Source organism: Megalobrama amblycephala, linkage group LG7, assembly GCF_018812025.1.
Source record: "Megalobrama amblycephala isolate DHTTF-2021 linkage group LG7, ASM1881202v1, whole genome shotgun sequence".
Taxonomy (NCBI): Eukaryota; Metazoa; Chordata; class Actinopteri; order Cypriniformes; family Xenocyprididae; genus Megalobrama; species Megalobrama amblycephala.
The window spans coordinates 38,438,513-38,466,417 of record NC_063050.1 but is presented as its reverse complement, the minus strand read 5'-3'; the positions used below and the strand labels follow the sequence as shown (position 1 = coordinate 38,466,417).

The following is a 27,905-nucleotide window of genomic DNA, read 5'->3' as shown; positions in this document are numbered from 1 at the left end:
AAAAAACATTTAATTAAGTTGGATAACGGTTGCCGGTGCTCCATATTTAAAGAGTTACGCGCGATCGCTGAAAGTGAAAGTAAACGCGCGCGTGCATTCAAACGCGATTTCAATACCCCGCATTTTGAAAGCGGCTCCTTGATGAATGCAAATATCTCTCAATATGAAAGCTATTTTAGGCTGGGCAGCGTAGTTGTAACCATCTCTTGGCTCTGTATCAAAGAAAAAGTTGGTCTTATTTGCACTTTGAATATTGAGAGAGTGCGATTATGGTTTCAACTTGTAAAGTGTTACCATAAAAATGAATAACAGTTTTCTCTTAATCTTATTAAGCACAAACAATAAGGTTTCATTTGTTAACATTAGTTAATGCACTGTGAACTATCATGAACTAACAATGAATGACTGTTTTTATTAACTAAAATAAACAAAGATTAACAAATACTGCAGCACATATATTGCTCTCATTGTTAGTTGATGTTGGTTAATACATTAATGTTAATAAATGAGACCTTATTGTAAAGTGTTATCATTTTTATTTATACTGTTTTTATTTCTATGATCAGTTTGTGGAAAGGAGTTCAGTTAGGAGGTCAAAAGTTGTAGAAGCTCATAAATCATGTACAGTAAGGTCTGAAGAGACTGAAATCATACAGAAGAGAAGTCAGTCAGTTCAGTTTGTGGCAAAACCTTTTGCTGTGCTTTAATATTGTTGTCTTTTACTGCATATGATAATTCATACTCAGAAAGTAGAACTGAATGACATTCATTATAAGATGATTAGTTAAAACATTTCAAATACACCTGCAGAATATTTTTTCTAGTCATGTATTTCGCCATTAAGGATTTCTTAAAAATAGTGTGTAAAAATCTGGTCTCATCTCGTCTCGTGAACTCAATCTCTCGTCTCGTCTCGTCTCGTGAGATACCCGTCTCGTCACACCCCTAGAAATTACCCAAAGCTTTACTCACCCTCAAGCCATCCTAGGTGTATATGACTTTCTTCTTTCTGATGAAACACAATCTATTATATTAATAAATATCCTGAGGCATCCAAGCTTTATAATGGCAGTATGCGTTACCAAACGAGTATGAGCTAAAGAAAGTGTCTCCATTCACATTTGTCCATCCATCCATCATAAACATATTCCACATGGCTCCGGAGGGTTAATAAAGTCCTTCTGAAGTGAAGGTAAAAAAAATCCATATTTAACAAGTTATGAAGTAAAATATCTAGCTTCCGCCAGACCGCCTTCCATGTTCAAATTACAGAAAAAACGAAACTGGCATCGCATCCGTAAGTTGAATAGGGAAGGCGTATGATGTACAGCGTAAGCTTTCTGAAGAATACGGAAGGCGGTCTGGTGGAAGCTAGATATTTTACTTCATAACTTGTTAAATATGGATTTTTTTTACCTTCACTTCAGAAGGACTTTATTAACCCTCCGGAGCCATGTGGAATATGTTTATGATGGATGGATGGACAAATGTGAATGGAGACACTTTCTTCAGCTCATACTCGTTTGGTAACACATACTGCCATTATAAAGCTTGGATGCCTCAGGATATTTATTAATATAATAGATTGTGTTTCGTCAGAAAGAAGAAAGTCATATACACTTAGGATGGCTTGAGGGTGAGTAAAGCTTTGGGTAATTTTCATTTGACAGTAAACTAATCCTTTAACAAAAAGAAACAATTTTTTTTCCAGATGTAATAATTTTACCATTTCTTCCAGCCATAATTTAACAGAGGGGACTTCAGTGTTTTTCTGAAACTTTAGTATTCATTTTTTTGCAATAATAAGCCCATAAGACAACAACTGTTGGAATGAGCTGAGTTTATCTGAAGCACTAAATATAACCATAAGTGGATGAGACTCTAACTCAACATGTAACATATCAGACAGAATCTATGTAGTTTTGTTTTAGCATAATAAAGTTAATGAGTAATCCTAAATTGAATACGTCAGTGCCTGGAGTTAACAGAGGATGTATAATGTTCTCTAGTGCATTGACCCAGAGCTTGTCACTGATCTCCTCCCCTACTTCATGCTCCCTTTGTAATCTTACTCTGTGTAGAAGGAAAGTTTTGGATAATAATAAGGTATAGAGTAAAGATATCATGTGACTGACCCTATATCTAAGCCCTAAAATTTCATCGAACATAAGCCCTATTCGGACGGGACTAGTTTTCCAAACGACGTTTGAGTAACAATTCTTATCAACCTACGTCTGTGATTTTATGTACGGATTCGGACGGGACTAACATCTCCGTGTTTATTACCGAGGTAGGAGTGTCTGTGTTTTACATGTGGGCATTTCAGAAGATCACGTGTTCAGAATGCACTTTGAAATATAAAGTAAAACGTCCTAACACATTTAGTGTTTTGTAAACATTTTATAAAAATTGTAGTGTGAAAAAACTAAACATACATTTATCATCATGATTTAATAGAACTGGGTTCTTATAATAAACCCACTGGAATAAAAAGTTTGAACTTATATAATTTACACGTTATGTAATTAAGTGCAGAAATGATTCGGACGGGATTAGATTTCTCTGAGGACCGCCGAGTTTGACGAAAAACAGTAGGTAATTTGCTCTGGAATTTTTACAGAGGTCGTGTGAGAAAAAGACAGACATGGCAGATTCAGACGGGATTAAAATCTCAAAGTACGTCTGTGAAACAGAAATTTCTCTAACGTCCCCCTGTGAAACTAGTCCCGTCCGAATATGGCTTTAGAAGGACAAGCCCCATCGAGACAAGGTTAATGCTTCCTAAAATAATCCCTGATCTGCAAATACCTAAAAAACGTGTTTTGTGTCTGCACCAGGCCAAAGTCCCTTTCAAGGAAAGTCTGTTCACTCAAGGGCCATATTTGCAACGCCTCCTGGCAGCTATTTCAAGCATTTCGTGCCAAGATCAAGTCCTATCTATTTGAATGGAGGAATCCTGAAATCTCAAAAACTGCTTGGCGAACTCACTATTAAATAACATATTTCAAATCAGCAACAAAATCTGACATGAACTGTTCCATAAATGTTGTTTCTTATGATCAAATAGCATTAAAAGCATATTTTTCAGGCTGGATGAGCAACTACACATGTGCAGTCCTAAGTGTGAGTCTCAGGTTTCTATGGGAACCGGAGTTTCTATCGGCAGCTGCAGTGACGCAATGACTTTATCAATCAACGATTGCCTCTTTTACTTAGAAGGCAGGATGTAATTTTGCGTGTTGCAGTTTCTCCTATTTTAACTAATAGGAGTGAACTGTCTTTCTGTATCTATAGTCTTTGACCTGGCTAAAGGAGGTAAATAAATCATCAATGAATAAGTCACCAATGGTTTGGATACCTAAATCTCTCCACTATATGAAAACGGAGTCCATAGTACAGGGGTCATCAACTATATTTGTCCAAGGGCCAGAATTTTTCACTGCAGACACTGTAAGGGCCAGATACTCGTAATATAAAATAAAATTCGAATTGTATCCTAATACTGTATGTTATTATTTGATATACTAATTCTAATTCCAAATTTATGTTATTTTTTACATATTACCTGTACTGCAGCAAGCCACCAGGGGGCGATAGCGATATTTTAGGCTTCATATTTGTGAGGCTTTCAAGCTGTCCATCACTGTAACGCAATTGTGCGCAAATCCCAGGCAAGGAAAATTTTGACATTTGTGAAAAAATGAGCACGTGAAACAATAAAAGATGTTCAATGAGAGAACGCGTTTATCGTCATTCTTGACTGAAGGCAGGCTATGGCACAAGCTACTTTTCAGAAGGCTTTTTGTTTCGTTAGATTAAAAATAAAAAACGGTTCTCATTCCCCCTTGAATAAGGCCGGCGACACACTGGCTGGGTGAGCGACTCAGCTGCGTGGCGTGTCCGTTTTTATTTCGGCTCCCATATTTAACAGGTTGGAGTTTGCACACTGAGACACGCGTCTCAGGCGCGCTCGAGCCACGCAGAAAACGCGTGCATGCTAGAAATAGAACCGACGCGTGTTCCAGCAACGGGAGTGTTCTCTGGCTAGAGCGCAGAACAGCGGAGTTTGTGCATGTCTGAGCTTGTGTTTTGTTGCTTTGACATTGTGGAAAATAGAATAATAGACAAAATGTATTAGCATTTTTACCCGTTATTATCAATCTAAATTAATCTCGTTTTTAATTTAACTTAATTTCGTTTTTCTTTGTTTAAATTTCTGTGTCAATTTGTTAGTCAGAAAATTATTAGACTACCTTAAAAGTATTGCTTAATTTAACAGACCTGTGTGTGTGCGTTTTATATCACTAGTGCAGTGTCCGTTCTCGGAGCATAAGCCCTGCCCGCGTGAGGTGCGCCGCTTCCCGCTCGCGCTGCTCTAACTGTAGTTTACTAAAAGTTTATTAATTCTGAATGTGTCGCGTCTCGCGTGTCCATCTATATTGCACCAAATGCGACACTGCACTCCCGGTTCTCGAGAACGGTTCTCGAAATAATAAAAATGCAAACGGATATACAGACACAGATTCCTGCCTTTATTAGAGAGAAAAATATGTTCAGCCCCTCTCTCCGAAGCTTCGAATAGTCGATGTTCATCAAAAAATGGTATTCGGACCAGACCTAAACTTTTTCCTCTTACAAGGCTATTCCTGAATTCAGTATTATTCTGGGGGCCGGATGGAAATCTCTGGCGGGCCGGATTTGGCCCGCGGGCCGCCAGTTGACGTTGCATGCCATAGTAGGAGTAAATGAGGGGTTCCCTCTAACTGGTAAGAGGAAATATAAGGACTTTATTTCAAATTTTGATTTGATCTGCTTCCAAATGCGAATAGTACTGTGAATTATACCGTTATGATTATAGACTAACTTCGCCAACAAAGCTAACTTTTTGGGAGACAAGATCACTGCCCCGATATCATATGGACTACATGCTTCTCTTTCCATTTGGATCCAAGTGGAGTGTGTAAATGTGTGGTCTAACCACATTATAATTGTATGGAGAGCACAAGCATAGTAGTAAAGGGAGAAGTAGTACCTGGTGTGTCTTTATCTTACACCTTTAACCCTATGATTATTCAGGTAGGATAAGGATAGTCAAATCTAGTCTAAACCATAAAGCACTCACCTGCCCGCAGGTTAAAGTTCTTCAGGAATGACATAGAAGACTCCTTTGTGGTTGTTCTTTTTCAGGCTCAGTTTGTAGTTATATGTAAAGTCTCTCAGACAGGAGTCAATCATAACAATAAAAAAACTTATTTTATTAATTAAAATACAAAGCAGTTAATGCAAAAAATAGGGCTGGGACTATAAATCGTTGAATTGAGAAATGATGGGCAAAGAGGAGAGACGTGGGTGGAGCTGAGGTGATGTGACGGCAGCAGACAAACAGCTAGTGGTGACAGGAGCGGCAATCCACCTGTCACTCAAGTGACCACGCCCTTAATTATGCAGAACTTTAAGGCTTAATATAATTTAAATGGATGAGTTATAAAAAAATTCACCCCCCTCACAGTTGCCATGAAAGGCAAAATTAGCTGTATAGACCAAAACCACAATTTGTACCAGGCTGTAAACATGTTTTTTTCTACTGTACAGTTGGGCATTTTAACATGGGGCTCAATGAGATTCTGCTCTCTTTTGGAGCCTGTCCCTAGCGGCCAGTTGATGAATTGCAGTTTAAGTCACTTAGCTTCAAGAGAAACTGGGGGAGGTTGCCGCTTGAGCCGAAAGCACGAGCACTCTTCTTCGTTTGCTTTTGACCGTGCAGTTAAAATCTAGCCTAGAGCGCCATCTTTTGTTCAAAACTGAGCTCAGAATCAATTCGACAGAAAATCAGGATGTATTCTCATCTCGATCCACGAATCGAGATGAATCGATTTATTGTCCCAGCTCTACATAAAACTTAAAATCAGTTAATAGCTCTGTAATTAAACTAAACAGCAATATTGGATAGGGCTGTGACGGTGGCATATTTTTTACTACCGCGGTGGTAAATGACCAACAACCGCCAGTGTTATTATTATAAAATTGACTTAAACTAGCTCGTCTGTGTGTAAACAAGCGCACCGTTTTCATTTTATTCTGGAGACTGAACTCGCGCTCTGCTGCCACACTGGAGCGCACTCACCACCTACTTGACAGCGGTGGGAATTACAGTTACAAGCTACATAATCTGTCAAAATGACGGACGGGCTGCAGATTTTTTCCGTCACTGCTAAAAATATATATATATATATATATATATATATATATATATTTATAAATAAAACACTACCACCAGTGAAACTTGGAGATTCTGTTAAGGGTTGTCCTTTTTATACTTTTTTGAGTGGAATTCCAATTCAGTATCAATCTCTGTGACTCATGTCCAATAGTCGGATGTCCTTCCGCCTTCTCCTGTGCTATTTGTCATTTGTCTTACACTCTTCTCCTTCTTAAGATAAGATAAGATTGACATTATTGCCCCGAAAGAAATTTGTCTTGGCAAACATACAACACACATACACATACAATACTGCTGTTTAAATACAAATAACATACGACATACATACAATTCCTAATCGTAGTCTTCGTCATTTTTATCTCTGCATGTATTTTTAAAACCTTCTCTTCACCCCCGTGCATCCTCTCGTTAACCTTTGTGGATGGTTATAAACACTAACTTCATAAAGTCAGTTATCACAACTCATTTCATCCTGTTTTACATCATAAACAAAGGAAGTACAATATCATATTAAGTTTTACAGGTACTTTCCAAGTAAATGGCATTCAAGCATTTATATGGCATTAACTTAAAAGAAAGCAAAATAGCATTTCATTGAAACGAGTAAATATGAATATCAAAACAGATGATGTGTTTACTGGCACAAATGCAGGACAACCTGTCACTCACATGAGATCACAGAGAGAGATGAGATTCGAAAAGCCGTTTCACTCAGATATACGTCACAATTGGGATGAAAAGACTATTGCAACTTTCGTTTTAATGCCAATTTCAATGTGTTACAGCATGCACAACAAAAATAGGCTCATAGCCATAATCTTACTTGCTTTTACCATTAAGAAGGTTTACATTTACTGTTGCTCAGTGAAATTTCAAGGGCAAAATTCAGTCATTTCAGTAGGAATCCACATGATAGGGAGTTTTGCATAAAGGCAGAAATTTCACTTGTTCCAAGTTGGTCACACAAATTTGTCACGTTGACCAACAAAAAGCTGCTTGGATTTAAAGTAAGATGTGGGTGAGTGGTGCTCTATTGATAATTAACCTTTTTGACCACATCTTTAGCAGTCTGAGTCACATGATAAATACATGCCATATGGTTTTTGTTTACTTCACCAGAAATCTCATCTTAAGTGTTTTCATTTCAATGAGCAGTGCAGAATAAGAAATGCAGAAAAAAAATACAGACTGGTGCCAAACCACAAATATCTCTCCCTTGGGAAAGAGTTTATCCAGTGTTGCAAAATGTCTGAAAAAAAAATCTCATTTAGATCTGAGTCTATTCTTTTAAAATAACAATGGTAAAAAGTTGCAATGTAACAAATGATTCTAGCAGAGGCACCAAAAAAACAACAACAACAACCTTGGCTTGTAGGAAGCCTCTGATGTGCAGGCTTCTTGCAGTAATCGGAAACAGACAATCTATAATAATACGGTCAATTATTGTAAAATAGTGTTCTAATGATGCAGTGCTGAGAAAGTCTCAATGGCACTTTGAACAAAGAAGTAGTTATCGCCTACCTACTGTAAATCTAAGAAAACTTTTAGTCTGAACCTAAAACATGAACCTTTATCTCACACTTCATTTTGATATTAAAAGGAGGTTGGGGCAAGTTGTCACACTTTTGTACTCCAGGGAATATTTCTCATGCATGGTAATATTTGGAAGTCAGTTTCTGTAGAGACACTTTAAAAGAGACCATATTGTATTCCCAAAAAAAAAAAAAAAAAAAAAAAAGAAGTTTCCACCTTAATCAGTGTAGATGCCATATTGAATTTACGTGGAGGAAAGCAAGGCTATGTGTCACGGTCGCAGTCACATTCAGTTTATTTTGGTTGTCATCTGTCACATGTGCTCCTTTGTTCCGTTTTCCCACCACAGTCTAACATCATGGACGTTAACGAGATCATCACAGCTCTATGTCATTTTAGTTAATCATCTGTGTATTTAAGTTCCTGTCTTCCCTAAGTTCATTGTCTGGTTTCTAGGGGTGTGACTAAAATGTGACGAGATTTCTCGTCGAGGCGAAAAGTAGTCTTGTGATGTTGTTGCCATGACAGAGTGTTAGGATGATTAGGAAAGAATATGCCACCGCTTCGTTTACATTACACCTCCACTGTCGTTTTGCTTTGTATTTAAATAAAAAAAACATTTAATTCAGTTGGATAACGGGTTGCCACCGCTCCATATTTACAGAGTTACGCGCGATCGCTAAAAGTGAAAGTAAACGCGAGCGCGCATTCAAACGCGATGTCAATACCCCGCATTTTGAAAGCGGCTCCCTGATGAATGCAAATATCTCTCAATATGAAAGCTATTTTAGGCTGGACAGCGTAGTTGTAACCATCTCTTAGCTCTGTATCAAAGAAAAAATTTATCTTATTTGCACTTTGGTTGCACTTATTGTAAAGTGTTACCATAAAAAATGAATAACTGTACAGTTTTCTCTTAATCCTATTAAGCACAAACAGTAAGGTTTCATTTGTTAACATTAGTTAATGCACTGTGAACTATCATCAACTAACAATGAATGACTATTAACTAACATAAACAAAGATTAATAAATACTGTAGCACATATATTGCTCATTGTTAGTTGATGTTGGTTAATTAATGTTAATAAATGAGACTTTATTGTAAAGTGCTACCATTTTTATTTATACTGTTTTTATGATCAGTTTGGGAAAGGAGTTCAGTTAGGAGGTCAAAGGTTGTAGAAGCTCATAAATCATGTACAGTAAGACCTGAAGGGACTGAAATCATACAGAAGAGAAGTCAGTCAGTTGAGTTTGTGGCAAAACCTTTTACAGTACTTGAGTATTGTTGTCTTTTACTGCACATGATAATTCATACTAAGAAAGTAGAACTGAAATGTCATTCATTACGAGATGATTAGTTAAAACATTTTAAAGACACCTGCAGAATATTTTTTCTAGTCATGTATTTCGCCATTGAGGATTTCTTAAAAATAGTGTGTAAAAATTTTGTCTCGTCTCGTGAACTCAATCTCGAGTCTCGTCTCGTCTCGTGAGATACCTGTCTCGTCACACCCCTACTGGTTTCGTATGTTTTTGTGTTGTGTTGCGTTCATGCCAGTACCTGTTGGATTTCCTAAGTAAAGACATATTTGATTTTAATCTTCTTCGTGTGTTCCTGCGCAAGCAACGCGTTACACTATGAGGGATAGAAATGTGTAACTTTTTTTTGTAAATGAACAAGTTGTTAAACAACAGTACAAGCCTCATTTTCATTACTATCAAAAATTACATATGGCTCTACACTGACTAAGATCTATTGCACAACAAAAAGTTGCAGTTTATTTTAGGTCAACCATTTTGGGTCAAAAGGTATAGTTCACCCAAAATAACAATTATGTCATTATTTATTCACCCTGAAGTTGTTCCAAACCTGTATACATTTCTTTGTTCTGTTGAACACAAAGGAAGATATTTTGAGGAATGTGGGAAACTGAACAGTTCTGGGGCACTATTGACTTCCATAGTATTTTTTTTTCTACTATGGAAGTCAATGGTGCCCCAAAGCAGCCTGGTTACAAATGTTCTTCAAACATATCTTCCTTTGTGTTCAACAAAGCAAAGAAATTTATACAGGTTTGGAACAACCTGAGGGTGAGTAAATGATGACACAATTTTCATTTTTGGGTGAACTATCCCTTTACTCTATCCCTTATCCCTTAATGGGGATAAGCTGTCACATTGGAATAGAAACCTGCTATTTTTTTTTTGACAATGAATTATAAAAACCTATCTTCAAAGAAGGCATAAGATCATGCCTATGTAAGAATTCATGACATTTCCATAGCAAGGCTATTTAAAGAGGTCTTGGTATGGAAGCTTGTTTCCATCATGAAATTCTGAAAAAGAAATCAGAATTGACAATTTTTTTTTTTTTTTTTCTCACAATTGTGAGGAAAAAATGGCATAATTGTGAGGGGAAAAAAGTCAAAATTGGAAGTTTATATCTCACAATTGCGAAAAATAAAGTCAGAATTGTGAGTTGTAATCTCACAATTGCCTGTTATAAAGTAACAATTGTGCGTTGTGAGATATAAACTTCCAATTCTGACTTTTTTTCTCACAATTCTGACTATTTCTCTTGCAATTGCGAGATATAAACTCACATTTCTGACTTCTTTTCTCACAATTGTGAGATATAAAATTGTTATAAAGCCCAATTCTATGGAAAAAAAGACTGAATTTTTTTCTCAGAATTGTGAGTTTATATCTCACCATTGTGACTTTATAATAATAATAATAATAATAATAATAATAATTCTGACTTAACTCACAATTGCATGTTATAAATTCAGAATTGTGAGATATAAACTCATAATTCTGAAAAAAGGCAGAATTGCGAGTTTATATCTTGCAGTTTTTTTTTAAAATATTTTTATAGCTCGCAATTGCGAGCTTATATCATGAAGTATATATTTTGTATATCAGTAAAAAAGAGGTGACAGAATTGCAAGATAAAAAGACGCAATTATACATTTTTTATTTTTTTATTCAGTGGTGGAAAAAAGCTTTCGTAGCTTGGTTATTGCAAATATACAGAAATCAGATAATTTGCTAACATTAACGATTATGGGCAGTCATGGCCTAATGGTTAGAAAATCAGACTCGGTAACCAGGAGCCGGATTCACGAAACATTCTTAAAAATAAAATTCTTCTTAACTGCTAATTTCTTCTTATTTTCAAACTTAAGTAAAAAGGTAACTATTTTGTATTCTCAAAAACTTCTCTTAAGAATGTTCTTTTCTTTTTTTCATAAGATTAAATTTAATAAGTGTTTTTACTTCAGTTTTGTAGAATTCCATTTACAGTGTTGATCAGGTTACCGTGAAAACAGTGTCACGCGCTGGGCACGTGCTGCTGCCTCAGCCATCATATGGTAGAAAATGTCCAAATACACTTGTAAGGGTGTAAATGTAACTGTAGTTTTAATATTTTCAGCAGACAGACACCCTTTTTTACAGTCTATGACATGCACTGTATGTTTTTTTTGGGGTGTTTTTTTGTACAGTAGTCAACGTTTAAAGTGGATCAAAAAAGTTCATCAGAGTTGTCCTAAGAACTGTTGTCCTAAGAAGAAGGTTTTAGGACAACTTTGATGAAAGGTTTTGATCCACTTCAAATGATGACTACTATATTTATTTCAACCAATGACAACCAAAATCAAACCCATAGAAGCTTGTGAACAGTTCTGAAGTGGCTGAGTGCAAGCTACAAGCTGAGTGAGAGTCATACTCGCAAATATAATGTTAATTATTAAACCAAACAAAATACAACACTTTCAAAAACACTCAGCAATGATAGGCAGTGGGTTCAGTCAGTGACATTATGAGTTTTTATATATAGCATTTTCCCGTCACCACCTCAACCTGCTTCCCTTAGTGTTTTTACACATAGAAAAAGCGAAAATTGTATTACACCGTCCAGTTTTTTCCCTAATGGATGATGTGAGCTCCTGTTGCAATTCTCGATTCAGCATAAATGACCTACAATGGCGACATTTTTCACAATCATGACAGAAAATCAAAAATACTGCCCTTAACGTCACTAGTAGAAAGGCAGTGCGATATAAACAAACCCAAACCTCAAGACGGCGTGATGGCAGCTTCATCTACCTCCTCGTTGGCAGTCAAGTCTTTCAATTCAGTAGAAAAATCGCTCCTCTTCATAACATAAGGTTCATGTCCAAAATATGTTGTGATTTTCTGTTTACACCTTTCTAAACCAGCGCAGTACGGACTTTTCTCCATCTCTTCCATTCTTATTTTCACTGCTTGCCCTCCACATTAATTCCGCGCGTCACCAGAACCACGTGATTTCAAACAACCTGGAACATTCTTAAGAACTTCTTAGAATTTATCTTAAGAACTTCTTTCTTAAGAAGATGTCTGTGAATCTGGCCCCTGAAGTGTATGGGTTTAATTCTCAATACCGGCAGAAAATGACTGAGGTTCCCTGAACAAAGCACTTAACCCCCTGTTCCCGAGCACCACAGCAAAATGGCTGCCCGCTGCTCCGTGTGTGTCCACGGACTGAACTGTGTTTGTGTGTGTGTTCCTTTCACACTGCTCCTACTGTGTGTGCACTAACTTGGCAGGTTTAAATACAGAGGACAAATTCCAAGTATGGATTACTGTACTTGGCCTTCACATCATGTCACTTAATAATAAATGTTAATAATAATTTTAAAATACCATTGACCTGAAAACAGTTGAGATTAAAATCTTACTAAAGATAGTGTGACATTTCTGAAGCATTTCACAGTGTGTTCATTTATAATGGATATAATTTAATATAATATAATTGACCTGTTAGAGAGCACGCCTCAAGAAATCTGTCAGGAAGACTTCCAGCTTGATGATCTGACCGCTAAGCCTGAATCCTGTTATTAGTGTTATTTATCTCTCTCTTTCATAAGTTTGCCATGATGCCAGACAGGAAATGATAGGATTAACTGACAATAGGTGTGGAACTGTCTAGTGTCAACCTGCCATAAATCATGTTATTTGATATAGAACAAGAAGATTTAGAGGCTTTCCCAGAATCGGGCCATTTTTTTCTACCCAGACACTTGAACAATAATATATTGATTACATGCTGGATTAAATTTATGAGATGCCTAAAAAGGTCAAAAAAAGTTCATAATATAGTCATGTAAGCAATAAAGTGAGACTGTTCAGTTACTTTTAATTGTATGTCTTATAGAAGGCAGAAATATTCTCTCTCTTTCTCTTTTTTTGTGTCTGCACTTTACAAAGACATTATTCTACAAGGAAGATGTGCATGTTTTCCCCTGTCAGTAATCGTCATTAAAGGAAATGGGAAGTTTTTCCTAGATAATGTCTTCAGTTAGAGTGACTCACTTGTTTAGTGTGGGCTGGTGTGTGTAAGCACATGTGCTTAGTGTCACTGTTTTCTTATCATGACGAATCTGCACAGTCGAACGTGAGTGTGTGCAGTCATTTCTACCAAATCCAATTCAATCCAAATCAGTTTAAATATAATCCATTTGATTCAGTATTTACAATAAGATGTCTGTCCTGAGTGAAGCCATGAAGCACCTTTTGTAGGTTATTAAACAGAAGATTAGAGTTGGGTAATTGCTTTCTAGGTGTGGGAGCTTTTTTGTAAGTGGTAAAATGCAGGAAGTATGCTTCAGATGTTTACTGTTTAACAGAAGCGTACTCAGATTTGCTGTGTCAACCATTTGAACACTTCATGCCATCATCTTCTTTCCAAATTGTGGAATCCTGGAATATTTGTTTGGGTGATGACTCTGGTCATTTTTAAAATGGAGAAGTGATACTGACTCTTACTTGACATACAAATATCCTTCTTTTCTTTTGATTACACAAAGACATGAAGCGCATACCTGAAGTAATTGCTTCTGTAACATTTTATAAAGATACATCATTTGTAAAGTACATTATTGAGGATATCAGCGAGGACATGGTGGTGTCAGAGTTGTCTGTAAACATTTGGCTCAGAGTATTTAGACACTTAAACCATGATTAAACAATGCCTAAGAGCATTAACTTTTCCCAGAACAAGCTTTTCTGAGACATTTTGGCGTTTTACTTTTCTGGTTTTTCATGATTTTCAGTTTCTTTCCAGTTCGCATTAACTATGAATATGTTCCACTAACTGACAACCAGGAAGTGTCCAAGTACTTTTTACCTTAATTTTAAACAGTATAGCTATTATTTTCTAATTTAAACCCTTACAAACTTTTTTTTGTGAAATGTTTTTGCATAAAGAATGCTTGTGCTACATTTCATTAAAATAAATGCCACTTGGTTTGATATTTTTCAATGCAATACTGTTTAGTAGATACTAATTTTGTTTGAAACTTTGACCATTAAAAAGTATGTTTGTTTTATATAGTATGAATATGGGTAGTATGAATGAAAATCAAACTTACTACATCACTGTCACGTGACCCACCAGTGACAGTTGCTTCGCTTCACTGCCGTTCACAACTCCTCTCCCTTGGCCTAATGGGATAGTAGTGTCAATCAGATGCACATTTCAGAATTTTGTCATAGTAGATCATCCAGGTTCTGTTTTATAAATACTATGTATTGGGATGTAATACTACTATATAGTAGAGAAGTATATTTAGACTTTAATGGTTCTTTATTCTTTTTTGGTTCTTTTATTCTTTATTTGCATCTGTGGTTCCATAAAAAAACATCCATAGAACTTTTAACTAAAAAGTTATTTTATAGTTGAAAAAGGTATTCTTCACACTAAATTGTGCTTTTTAAGAACTGTTCACTGAAAGATTCTTTGGGGAACCAAAAATAGTTCTTCTATAATAGCATTGCAGTGAAAACACCCATTTGGAACTTTTATTTTTAAGATGGTTGTAAAGTTCAAAATTGCGTCTGTCTACCATGACTAAGGGTATACCCATGATGCATTACTTATCTGTTCAGTCAGGCTTATATAGATACTCTCTTCCATATTTGGAAGAACACCATCACTAAAATAGTTGTTATAGCTAGTTATTCCTGCAGGCAGAAAGCTGGACGTAAACCATACAGAAGGAATATTCTAGTAAACGCTTGTCACAATGCTTATTTTATCAAGGCCAAGATATGCTTGTGGTATTGTTTTATTCCAGTTTGAATGTGTACTTTCTTGTTGTAGGCCAATATTTCCCTTTTTTTCTTCTTCTTCTTTTTAGAGAACTTTATCTATCCATCCATCCATTCATCCAGTTCTCAAGCTTGCCTATCATTTCTATCACTAAAACAAACTGTTGAGTTTATACAGTTTTGGAACAGAGATGATAAACACTTGTATGACTCACTGTGTAGTGGTGAAAGTGGTGAAATTGATATTGATTGATTATCTTCAATTTAATGTTGTTGAGATTAGGGCTGTGACGGTAGGAATGACAACCGCGCTACCGCGGTGGTGAAGTTGCCACCGCGGTCGTGGAGTGTCACCGGCGGTAGTGTGACATTTTATATATAAGTACAATGTATAATATCAGAGGTAGCGTTAACTGAAAATTTTCCGTCATTGATGGATTTTTTTTTTTAGCAGTGACGGAAAAAAATTTGCAGGCCGTCCGTCATTTTCACATATTATGTAGCTTGTAACTGTAATTCCCACCCCTGTCCAGTAGGTGGTGAGTGCGCTCTAGTGTGGCAGCAGAGCGCGAGTTCAGTCTCCAGAATAAAATGAAAACGATGCGCTTGATTACACAGACGAGCACCCAGATTAAGTCTTTCATTTTATAATAATAAAGTTAATTATGCTTACTTACATAATTGTTTTGTTATTTTTCTTGCTGACTATAAGTTCATGGTCAACGAATGGCTTTTCTGAGGTATAATGTTACGTGATATTTTTTGCAACACTGATTGAACGTAATGCAGATTTCGGTAAGATAGTATCTTTCAACTTATTTTTTTATTTTCATTCATTTTTATTTCGTTATGTACAGTAGTAAAGAGGAAAGGATGATCGCATTCACTCACAATCTGTGACGTGTTCAAGATGAAAACTGAAAGTGAGGCAGTCTTTGATCAACTTTCTTTTCATAATATAAATAAATGCATAACTAGGCCCATTTGCTTATCATGTAAGTTCGTGAATAAAAATGAAAATGTGGACGAAATCAGAAGCTATTAAATGACTTATCAAAATATAAAACGATCCTGTCCATCAAAATGACGGCGAAACGCAAGTCTAACGCAACCTCTGATGTATGCCTGTATATATATATATATATATATATATATATATATATATATATATATATAAAATACAACCCCCCCCCCTTTTGGACCCCACCACCGCAACACCGGCGGTTGTTGGTGATTTACCATCCCGGGAATTAAAAATTTGCCACCGTCACAGCCCTAGTTGAGATGCAAAATAATCTAGGATACATGGTCAGTTCTATTTAAGGTTGAACAGGCACTGTTAAAGCAGTTTACTTAAAATCAGCATGAAGTCTTTTCTTCCCTATTGTGAGTGAAACTGCTTCTCAAACAAGAAAAATGTAGGGCGGGAATTGATTTTGTCCACAACGAATCAATTTGATCAATGTTGTTTTTTTTAATACTGTTATCTTGAGTAACAGGTTGCTCCACCCTTGCTCCTGTAAATGCCATCTGAGTAGAGAAAACACGTCACTGGAAGAGGAAGGGGAAGTTATTTTAATTAAATATTGATAAAATAAAATAAAATAAATCAAAAGATAATTAATTTAAAATGAATAATGCAATATTCCTAAGAACAAGAACAATGTCAACAACAAAGAACAAGCAGGTGTGAGAAGGTTTCAGAATTACTATTGCAACACTGGAACATGGATGATTTTACACAGGCATGCTTTTACTGAAGATGGGAAATGGCTTTTCCCTACAAGGTCCACTATTCTGTCATAGCGTGATCAATGTCAATTTCCTTGTAAGCATGGCAGCCATTCAAGATAGGTGTTAATGTTTCGGTAATCTGTTCTGTAGTGTGACAAACAATGAGGAACCTGAGTTGTAGACCAGATGGAAAGTAAACTTGTAATCTGGCTTTAACTGTGAAAATGGCAATGTCCTTACTGAGTGACTATATGGACTATCTCTCTCTCACACACACACACACACACACACACACACACACACACACACACACACACTTCCTCACACACACATACACACACACACACACACACACACACACACACACACACACACACACACACACACACACACTCTTCTCACACTCACTCACTCTCACACACATACACACACAACAATTTTAATTTTGGAAAATTTTGGATGTTCCAATAGACGATTTATTACAAAAAGAATATAAACATAATTGTGCTGCATAAACAAAACAAAACGCTGCATAAATCCCGCTGCCCAGATATGGCAACAAGGCCTCTTATCCCAAACTCATACACGGTCCACAGGTTCAGGAAATCAGTTCTACCAGAAATACTCAGGAAGCAAGAGAACGTTTGAGTAATATTTATTTAACAGTTATTATGCAAATTAGTAACATAAAGATGAAATGATGATGGGGTTATGTGACAAGCAGGGCGGACCGAGAGCTGTGAGGGAATGGCGGGAGGCCAGTGGCGTGATTGCTATGGAGTGTCACCTTCGCACTGCACCGGTCTCGTATTTCTCATGGAGGAGCTCCGGAAGCATAAAGGGAGGACCAATACAATTAAGAGCTATACACTATTTTAATCTGTGGAATATCTTCTTTTATTTGTGTACACTCAGAGTAAAAACAAAATATTATGCTTTTTGTAAAATAAAGAAAACTAACATGATGCGTGACCTGTTGTCTCCCTCTGAACGAAGTCCAATCTGATAGTTCTCAGAAAATGAACTGTATCTTAGTGAATACTAATGACAAAAAAATTAGACTTATGTCTAAAGGAACATTGAAATGTCAGGTTTTAAATCGTGTAAATCAAATCGAAAACCAATATTCTCTGTTTATGTAATCTGTATGAAAATAGAGCCATGTCAGAAGTCCATAATTCAGCTCATTATCCGCTAATGCGGCCACGCCCACGGAACGAGCGCTATTCAGACACAAATTCTGAGCAATACATGCATACATCATCGCAATCGGGTATTTATTGACTTGAAAAGTGTTATCTGGATGTTAAAGCGATCTCTGGAAGCTTAGTTCCTGGATTGTCACATGATATATGATGATATATGCCTCTTCTTTTACTGAGGCAATTGTGGACTAAAGGGCAAGAGCGCCCTCCGGCTGCAAGTATGAATTGAAAACACAGTATCCAGCGCTCACAGTGATAACAATAAATATACAGTAGAATAAATATTACTCCTCTGTATAGAAAATTGATATAAACATATGAGAATCCATCAATATTTCTCCAAATGTGCATGCTTTTAAGCATATTAAGAAATTACGGTCAATATAAGATTTTAAGAGTCAAAATGTGAATCTTGAGTCTTTGATCTTTTTTAAAGATGTATAGTTTGTCAAGTGCACATTAACATTTAGGCTATATAATATAACAAATATAGTAGCCTATATGAAATGCCATAGAGGTAGGAATGTTCAGACGCTTCGCATCACAGAAATACATTATATTTTAAAGTATATTAAAATAGAAAACCATTATTTGGTTAGAGACTTAATACTTTAAAAAAAAAAATGTGTCTAATCTTTTGACTGGTACTGTAATCTAACATATGGCTATACAAAATTTTCTTCACATCATGTGCAATAATACGTGCATGCATGAGATCACAAAATTTTTTTTTTTTGTCAAGAGTGGACATTAATCCTGTTATCAGCATGATCACAGAGGGTTTTTTCACAGCCTACCTGACTGAAAGGCCTAATTAATATTCAAGTCATTACAGGTCCTTTTGTCTTCTCAGGTGAGAATCACCCATTATTCATGATGATTCACGCCTCCACGCATACTGTGTTTCTTGACAAAAAGTGTCTTAGAAAATTTAAATCTCTCTATTGTATTAGACTATATGAATGAGTCAGCATAATAATTTTTACATCATTCTGAAGCAAAAACTCTAGTCTACAACCTCAAATACCCAGAAGTCTTGTGAACACAGATTTAATATAATTTTTTTTGGCTTTATTTCAGTGACATAAGTTTTTTTTGTTTTTTCAATAACCACGCATAAACGTTATTCCTTCAAAAACACAAACATGTACATACATGTTCCTCACATATTATGGTAGCCTAGTTTGTGCTGAATACAGCGAAATGACACTTTTGTCATTAATATGTTTTTGAACAACTGAAAAAAACGCAAATGTCAGGGCATGTCAAAACTTCTCCAGGGCCCCAAAAATCCTCAGACCCCTGAGGGTTAAAAGAAATGAACAGCTTTACTCAGCTCCTACTCAGTCTACTTGCTACATTGAAACTGCCCCTCCCCTCTTCTCCAAACTCTTGGAGCAGCAGCTTGCTGACATGCTAACCATTTGGGCTGTGAGTGTTTAATTTCCCCAGTAATTTACAAGAAAGCTGAAAGACTTATCCATCCACACTTATCCATCCTCTATGGGTTATAATGTCTGCTATGACTGATGTTTCAATGGAAGATGGAGATGTAGCACAGTAAAGTTTGCAAATTAACTACAGGGAGAGAATAGGACACACAGACCAGTGAGGAGCCCAGGGAAGAACCGAAGTGCAAAAGGCCTTGGGGGCCAACCCTGTGGTGAAGACTTCCTCATAGGTTTCCCCATCTCAGTACTTTATCCCCACCTTACTGGTCTATAGGTGTCAAACTGATTAAGACTAGGTTAAGAAAAAGAAGAAAAAAACCACTATACGATCACTGGAATTTTATTATGATAATAGTTAGACATACGATACGATCATCAGAGGTCTAACATACTTTTGTAGTATATAATATAGTCAATAATCAAGTGTATAATGTCAATAAAACAGTATACAGCAAATAAAAAAGTAATGTATTAAATAATAACAACGTTTTGTTCCGTATCTCAAGAATCAGTTCCTTAAGCAGCCTGTTAAATGGCTCACAGTCTCAGACCCTCTCTAGGACAGCAAGCCATTCAAACAATAGAGGAGTGTGAACTACGTGTGTTTATGGGCCATTGCAGTTCTTGCTCCAGCCTACAGGGGTGCTGCTGAGTATGGGCTTAAACACCTGTAGGTCCCCACTTGGTCAAAAATGAAAAAAATTCACCAGAGCGTTTTTTACTTGATTTTAACATGATTTAAAGCATGACCAAGTGGGGACCTGAAAAATGTCCCCGTTTGCTCGGTGGTCCCCTGTTCGTGAATGTGTTACGACACCAATGTCCCCTGTTAGGTAGACAAGCACACACACACACACAGACAGGTTTGTTTTTGTGAATTGTGGGGACATTCCATAGGTATCTTCCTTTTTCAAACACAACCATTTTTTCTGTCCATCTACACATGGTTGATGTATTTGCTTTGTTTTTTCATACTGTGTAGTACTGTATTCACAATCACAAATGCTTACAGTAAAATAATCTCTCTGCCAATTACTTTCAGTCTCGTACAGAAATGTACATAGGATCTCAAGAAACTGTGTGTATATGATATATACAAAAATAGAATATTATTGCAAAGGTGTTTGCAACGTAAGACAAATGTTTGCTGTGTTTGTGATATTTTGAATGCAGTGCTTTTTATGTGTGCAATTCCTGGATTTGTGTGTAAAGTTTAGGAAAAAAAAATAGGCAAAGTTTTGAAAATATGTGTAAACAGTTAAAAAAAAAAAAAAAAATATCTATTATAGCTTACTGATTAAATGTATGTTTGAGTCCACAGTAAGCCAGTTGGATATTTTTTTCAATCACGGCCTGTACAACAGCGCCCCCGTGTGTTCAATATATAGAAGTGCACAAGAGATTAGACACAGCACATGCGCATGCGTAGAAATGCCAGCTGTGAATGTGCGTCAGAACAGTTCTGCGCTCTGGCAGCATATCTGGGCTTTGATGTTATGGATTCTTGTGTTTAAAGGTTCCATACTTCGCTGACCTGTCGACATACAGTATTATTTACATAATTTAGATCATGTCAGTTCTATATTTTTAGTGAGGCCTAAATGGTTGCATTTTTTTACTATACCTAATTAATTTCTGTTTTTTTTTTTTAATCTTTTGCCAGAACAATTATTATTACTGTACTGTAGCCTACATTACTACCATGTTTTTTTGTACAACTGTAATACCATGGTATTCTTGGAGTATGTAAAAAAAAAAAGGGGGTTGAAATGCACAACCATATTCCAGCATGCAGCAGTACTTTCTGGCAATGCTGTTTCTGAAGACAATTATCATTATTAGTAGTAGTAGTAGTAGTAGTGGTAGTAGTAGTTAAAAAAACGAAGAATTTCAATTTCTCCAATGAGAAACCTTGAAACTTTGCCCGTGACGTCACCTTTTATCATTTTGTGCAGTTCATTTAAATAGTTTAAATAGTTTAGCACAAATGAGTGGTCACTTTTTAGTAGATCAATGCATTTGCATTAATTAAAATGAAACGTGTTTATAGTTTTAGATGGCGCTTAGCATGTGGCCTTATATAGGTTATCTAGATCAATTATTCATTTGACCTTATTGCTATTATTGCCATGACGAATTATTAAGTATGAATATGAAAACTCTCCAAGTGCATGATGTTTGAGAGGGCGGGGCATGGCTTTGAAAGGGAGGGGAGAAGGGGGGCGAGGTGCTGTATGCAAACACGTCCAAGAGAGAGATGGCAACGTCAACGCGCATAATGATGAGCCCATGGAACCGTCGGATGTGAACGCGCTTCTTCCTCCCCTTGGTGATCGACCCCTAGGTTTACATATCTGATCATCTGACATTGATCGGCGCAGCTCACTTCAAGAGACGAGGAACCGAAGCAGAAGCTCAGAAAAAAATCATTCAGGTGTTCTCCTTTTGGTCTACAGGAGGGACGAGAGGAGACTGACTGCGCTTCCCCGCATCATCCTCTTCCTCGCGCTGCCGATTCCCCATCACAATGGCTCTGACCATCTGCACCAGATTCACGGATGAATATCAGCTTTTTGAGGAGCTCGGAAAGTAAGTGCTGGATTTTTCTACTGCAGAATCATTGCATTCCTGTGCATTTAATATGCACAATGAAATGATGGGGTTGCGACGCGTCTTCTGTTTGACAGCTCCGCTTTAATTGCAGCGAACGCTTATAATAACCTTGCCGTGAGCGCTTGATTATATAGTCTCTGTCCCACAGCCTTGCAAGCTGCCAACACAGACGGCATTCTTTGATAATCACGGGTGCGTTTGGAACGGAACGTTCCAAACGTGCCCGTGATGCCCAAAATTGCAGTGTATGTAGCCACCGCTCTAGATTTTGGAACGCGTCCATTGTGATCATCACGTCAGATATCCGAACAGCTGCTATAATGTAGCCTACGTTTTGGTGGGCTCGGGCTTTTTCCCTCGGAGACAGGAATACTCATGCCAATGCGACAACAGTGCAGACACACATTCCCGTGCCGTTAATTATCGCTTTGGGGATTCCTTGCGTTGCGTTTGACTGTGGAGGGGGAGGGTGTGCAGCAGAGGCCACATCGGTGGTCCCTATCTGAATGGGTTTCAGGAGATACCTTATACATTTCATTAAGCCTGTGACTGTGATATATTTATTCCGTCGTGAGGGGTCGTCAAAAACGACCCGTACTGAGTCCATTTTTAAGCCCATTGGGACTTTAAATTGAAATCTCTCGAATATCAGTCCGTTCAAAATATGATGTCGAAACGTTTCCGCGCCATCTGCACGGTGGCATCATGTATATAAATATTGGGCACCAGAGCTAGGCTCCCTTTTATTACATAGAGGTGCCTATTCCTACCATTTTTGATTATGCACTGAATTATTTATTTAGCCACCTTAAAAACTGGCAGTTGAACCCCTCCAAAAGAGGTCGAAACAAAAGGTTTGGGGTGTATGAATAATTTTTGCATACAAGTATATGCAAAAAAATAAGTATACGTTGTAACAACGTTTCTAAACAACGTTTCACTAGCCATTAAAGTAAGATTACAAGACAGTGCGCAAAATAGACGCTCGCGAAGTCGCTGAGGAGGTTACTATAGCAACAATACACTGCTGAGCACATTCCATTATACCCTCAGGTCAATAATTTCTTAAACATAGTCTATTGTCATTCATCTTCACTTTATTATAGAGTTGCACTTCACAAATATATCACAAATATCCATTTTGTTTAAAATGTTTTATTATTATTATTATTTTTTTATAAAAAGTAGACCATGATATTATAGGTCTTGTGATAACAGGTTTCACATGATTTATTTCATTAAAATCAGCCTTTCCAGCATTACACTTAAATAATGCAGTAAAACATTATTTTCTGTAAATAATACAAAATGCAACATAAAACAATTCAGTGTACGCTCTAAAATAATGCTGGGTTGAAAATGGACAAACCCAGCGGTTGGGTTAAATGTTTTATTTAACTCAACTATTGTTTAAAAATTACTATATGGCTGACTTAAAATGAACCCCAAATAGGTTGGAAATTAAAAATCAGACACATAATTACTAGAGGCAACAATAATAATCAAAAGGTAAACATTTATTAAAAAGCAATTTAATAAATGTTTATTGTTTGTTATTCATTAAACTTATTTATAATTGTTCATTTTTAGTATATTAATAAATGTTATTTCAAACCTATTTTGGGTTCATTTTAAGCAAGCAATACAGTCATTTTTAAACAATAGTTATTAAATAAAACTACCCAGCAGGCTGGGCAAACATTTAAATCAATCGCTGGGTTAAAACGACCCATTTGCTGGGTTTGTCCATTTTCAACACAATTTGGGTTATTTTTAACCCAGCATTTTTTAGAGTGTACAAAAATAAGATGAAACTAACATTTTAAATATAATACAAGCAGATGTGATGGTTTGCACAGGGAATGCACTTTTCCACATAAATGATAAGGTGATTGAGATTTTAATAAATTATTATTATTATTATTAAAAACAATTGCAACAATATATTGTTGAAAAAGTATATCTACTGACTTGCTACATACACATTTATATAATTTTTTTTATTTATTTATTTTTTTCAAAATTATTACAGTTTTATTACAGTGAGATTTGGCTAAAAATGCATCATTCCCTCATTCTGTTTGAGAGAAGAACAAACGCACCAAAGGGGACATTTAAGGTGAGGTGTAATTAACCCTCTCATTTCCAGCGAGCGCATAGACGGATTTGGTGTGCGCATGTGGCCAGCAAATATGCCAAGCAATTTCAAAACGCCCACACGCGCTCATCAAACACACACGGACAAACATCCATGGAAAATCATAGTTGTGTAACCTTGGAAGCGCTCAGGCTGTGCCTCCATCATGGCACAGATTCTGCTCTCCATGCCATATGCTCTATCTGTTCGGCATCAGGGCCTCGTGCCCATTTTTTTTCCTGACTGTCTTCTCTTTTTTTCCCTCTTCTTCAGGGGCGCGTTCTCTGTCGTGAGGCGATGCGTGAAGATATCATCCGGCCAAGAGTATGCGGCCAAAATCATCAACACAAAGAAGCTGTCAGCCAGGGGTAGGTGATTTTTATTTGGTGTGCTCCTGTCAGGTGCGGGGCAGGATTTGAGTAGAGTTAATGGAGCGTCTGTAGCCGAACATGGCTACGTTCTGATGTTCTGAAGAGCAGAGCAGCACATCCGGTTAAGCCGGGATAACGGAAATATGCATCTGGGTCTCATCTGGAGCTCTATGCATGTGTTCTGACGTAACAGCTTGTGTCTAAGTGTAGCTGTGAAGAAGTTGAAGGGATTATATGCTTGAGAATCACATACATCCATTTATCAATCTGAACACTGTATTAATGAGTCTCTGGATGTAGCAAGTTGAGTGTTTTGTGTTCTTGTGTTTATAAGCGCAGTAACAGGTGATATGTGAGGATATTTGTATGTATATGTGTGCTTTGAAAGGCTTTGGCTGGTCTTATCCCCTGTTGGAAAGTGTGGGCATAGAGCGACCCAGTTCTTTCAGATCCGTCAGTGTAATTGTTGCTGTTGGCCTGTTTGCCTGCAGGCTCTGCTGCTATAGGGCAAAACAACCAATCAGCCTCCTTCCCACCCTCAGAACAACCAATCATTTTGCTTCTCCCACAGCATCTCTCCTCCTAAGAGCCAATCATATGACACGTGTTGGCCGTTTCTATGAAACAATTCCATCTTTTTGCTTTAAAGTTTGCCTTTTTGAAATGTAGGTTTTGGAAGGGAAAACGAGAATATTTTCTGGATCATTAGGATCGAATTACACTCCCCCCCTCCCCTTTCTGCACAGCCGGATTGAAATGGACACCTAGATTCTGGGATCAGTATCGCTGCACTGGTGCATGCTGGGATACCGTTTCCAAAAATACAGCATCGGGTGGTGTGGCAGTTTATGTTGTATTCATATCTCTTTCTCTCTCTCCCTCTCTCTCGCCGAGCACTGCAGTGCTCCGCTGCACTGGATGCTGGTCCATGTCAGAGATGGTCTTAACCTCTTTCTGCGATAAGCCCAGGAATTGCGATTCTATGAGCACAAACATGTATATAAATGCCACTGCACACAGACACACATATAAGCACATCGACACTAGACCCTTCCTCGCTAGTGGGATCCTAACCTCCAGTCCTAGATTAACGCAGGGTAAAAGGTGACATTTAAGGAGATGAGGCGATTACTGACAGGCCAAAAACCTCCGTTTTTTTTTCTTTAAAGGCACATGATGTAAGATTTCTTGATTAAAATATCCAAAAACCACTAGAACAATGTTATATATTTTGTTGACTTGTGTACTTACATTATTCCAGATGTTTCCAAGAAAGAGAGAAATCCAGAGGAAAAACACAATTTCAACCAGGACACAGACCGTGTGTGTCGCCAATCAATGATATCGTATTCGCGTTACCCACGATTTTCTGGTTTTATTTTGTAGAAACCATGGAAACATCAAAGATGCTTTAATATGTTTTATTAGACAAGGGAAGAACAGTTTGGATACATTTATAGACAGAAAGCTAATCTTTGTTATATAGCTCATCTCGTTTAGTCTTATTGTTTGAATCTTGTTTTATTGATTTTCCGTGAGTACTATGATTCTCCTACGCTATTTTTGTTGCAGTGCTTCCAGGTCTTAGTATTGGCCGACGCCTGTTCACGTGAGCAGCGTGACGCATGCGTGTGATGCTGACGCCGGAGCCGGCCAATAATGAGCCGGTGTTCAGACGTAAACACGGAAGCGCTGCGTTCACTCAGTCAACTGGGTCAATTTTGGGTTCCTTAAAGAAACTTTTTAGTGAACTTTTTAATTAATAAGTAATCTAATTATTGTGATTTAATTTTCCATGAAAAGTAAAGTAATGGATTACTCTTAATTTTTTTGTAATTTAATTAGTTGCATTAAATACTGAATAGACTATACAACAACTCTGTATAAAACAATATACAGAAATATACAAATATTTAATGTTAAAATGTATGCTTTTAATATAACCTTCTCCCTTTACACACTTGGGTTAGTTCAAGAATAATTTATGTAATTGTATATTGTTCATTATTAAAAGAGCATTGTTCAACTGGTCAAGGTTGATATGGAATTTAGAAAGTAATGCAATACTTTTTAGAGAGAGTAATTAATACTGTAGTCTAATTACTGAAGATGATATTAGTAGCGAGTAATTAATTACTTTTTTAGAGTAACTTACCCAACACTGCTCCCCATATTCATACCATATAGAACATTTTGGACATGCAGCATGCATCTTAATGTGCTTCTTGTGATAAACATTTAAATGAAAAATTACAAAATTGTGAATAAATGTAGTATTAAAAATATACATTTTTAAATATCTGAATCAACAGTACTACATACATTGACAAAATATATATATTTTTAATTGTCAGATTGCATAAAAATAGATTCTGAAGCTTCTTAAACTGCAACTTTTTTTCCCCCAACACTTTTTCTAAGTACAAGAAATGTATATAAGTATATTTCTTATTTTAATTCACCCACCTAACTTTTATTATTATTATTATTTGGAAGAATTAGGATTTCCACTGTCTTCAAAAACCTGGATATGTGAGGTAGCATAATTTCAAAAGTCATGAAACTGAATAAAATCTTAAATACCACCACACCCCATCAATACGGCTCAAATACTCACCATAAAAACCAAACCAGAAATGTGTTTGTCACCAGCAAAAACATCTCTATTCAGTGAGGATAATGCTTAAAGGGATAGTTCACCCAAAAATTAAAATTATTCCATGATTTACTCACCCTCAAGCCATCCTAGGTGTATATGATTACCTTCTTTTAGATGAACACAATCGGAGATATATTTAAAAATATCCTTAGTCCTCCAAGGTTTATAATGGTTGTGAAGCCAAAAATAATGCATTCATCCATTAAAAAAATAATCCATACGACTCCAGTGGGTTAATAAAGGCCTTCTGAAGCAAAGTGATGCGTTTTTGTAAAAAAAATATTTTTACGACTTTATAAATCCAGATAACTAGCTTCTGGCGGACGCAGGATGTAGTATCGTAAGCTTAGACGCCTCTCACGGTTCAAACAAATAGGGCTGTGCAACAAATTTAAGCTCCTCTTCTCTTTTATCAAAATCCTCCAAAATTTCTCTTTAAAAATGATCGTTTTAGCCTTATAATCCATGACCGGTGATTTGTTTTGCTCTATCCACTGTGCCTCCACGTTCATCATTACGTTGTGCGTCAGGTCAAAGGAAACCCTTCCGCTGCAAATCGACTTGCACATTCTGCGTACGATCGTCCGCCAGAAGCTAGTTATTTGAATTTATAAAGTTTTAAATATGGATATTTTTCTTACAAAAATGCATCGCTTCGCTTCAGAAGACCTTTATTAACACCCTGGAGTCATATGGATTACTTTTTTTTATGGATGGATGCATTATTTTTTACTTCAAAACGCAGCCCCCATTCACTGCCATTATAAACCTTGGAGCGCTAATGATATTTTGAAAAATATCTCTGATTGTGTTCGTCTGAAAGAAGACAGTCATTTACACCTAGGATGGCTTGAGGGTGAGTAAATCATTGGATAATTTTCA

General features: G+C 36.7%; 1 protein-coding gene across 13 annotated transcripts in view; it reads left to right on the top strand.

Moving 5' to 3' along the window:
* Nucleotides 1–27,905, top strand: part of camk2d2 (calcium/calmodulin-dependent protein kinase (CaM kinase) II delta 2) — a 67,652-nt gene that overhangs the window by 2,470 nt on the left and 37,277 nt on the right. For 3 of the 13 annotated variants that reach the window (XM_048197356.1, XM_048197355.1, XM_048197351.1), the window contains exons 1-2: nt 21,470–21,832; nt 24,267–24,361. In XM_048197356.1, coding sequence (XP_048053313.1) covers nt 21,771–21,832; nt 24,267–24,361 — 157 coding nt within the window. In that variant the 5' untranslated portion in view covers nt 21,470–21,770. Of the gene's footprint in view, nt 1–21,464; nt 21,833–24,266; nt 24,362–27,905 lie in introns of those variants that run through there. The other 10 variants (XM_048197344.1, XM_048197345.1, XM_048197350.1 and 7 more) reach the window with 6 other exon arrangements.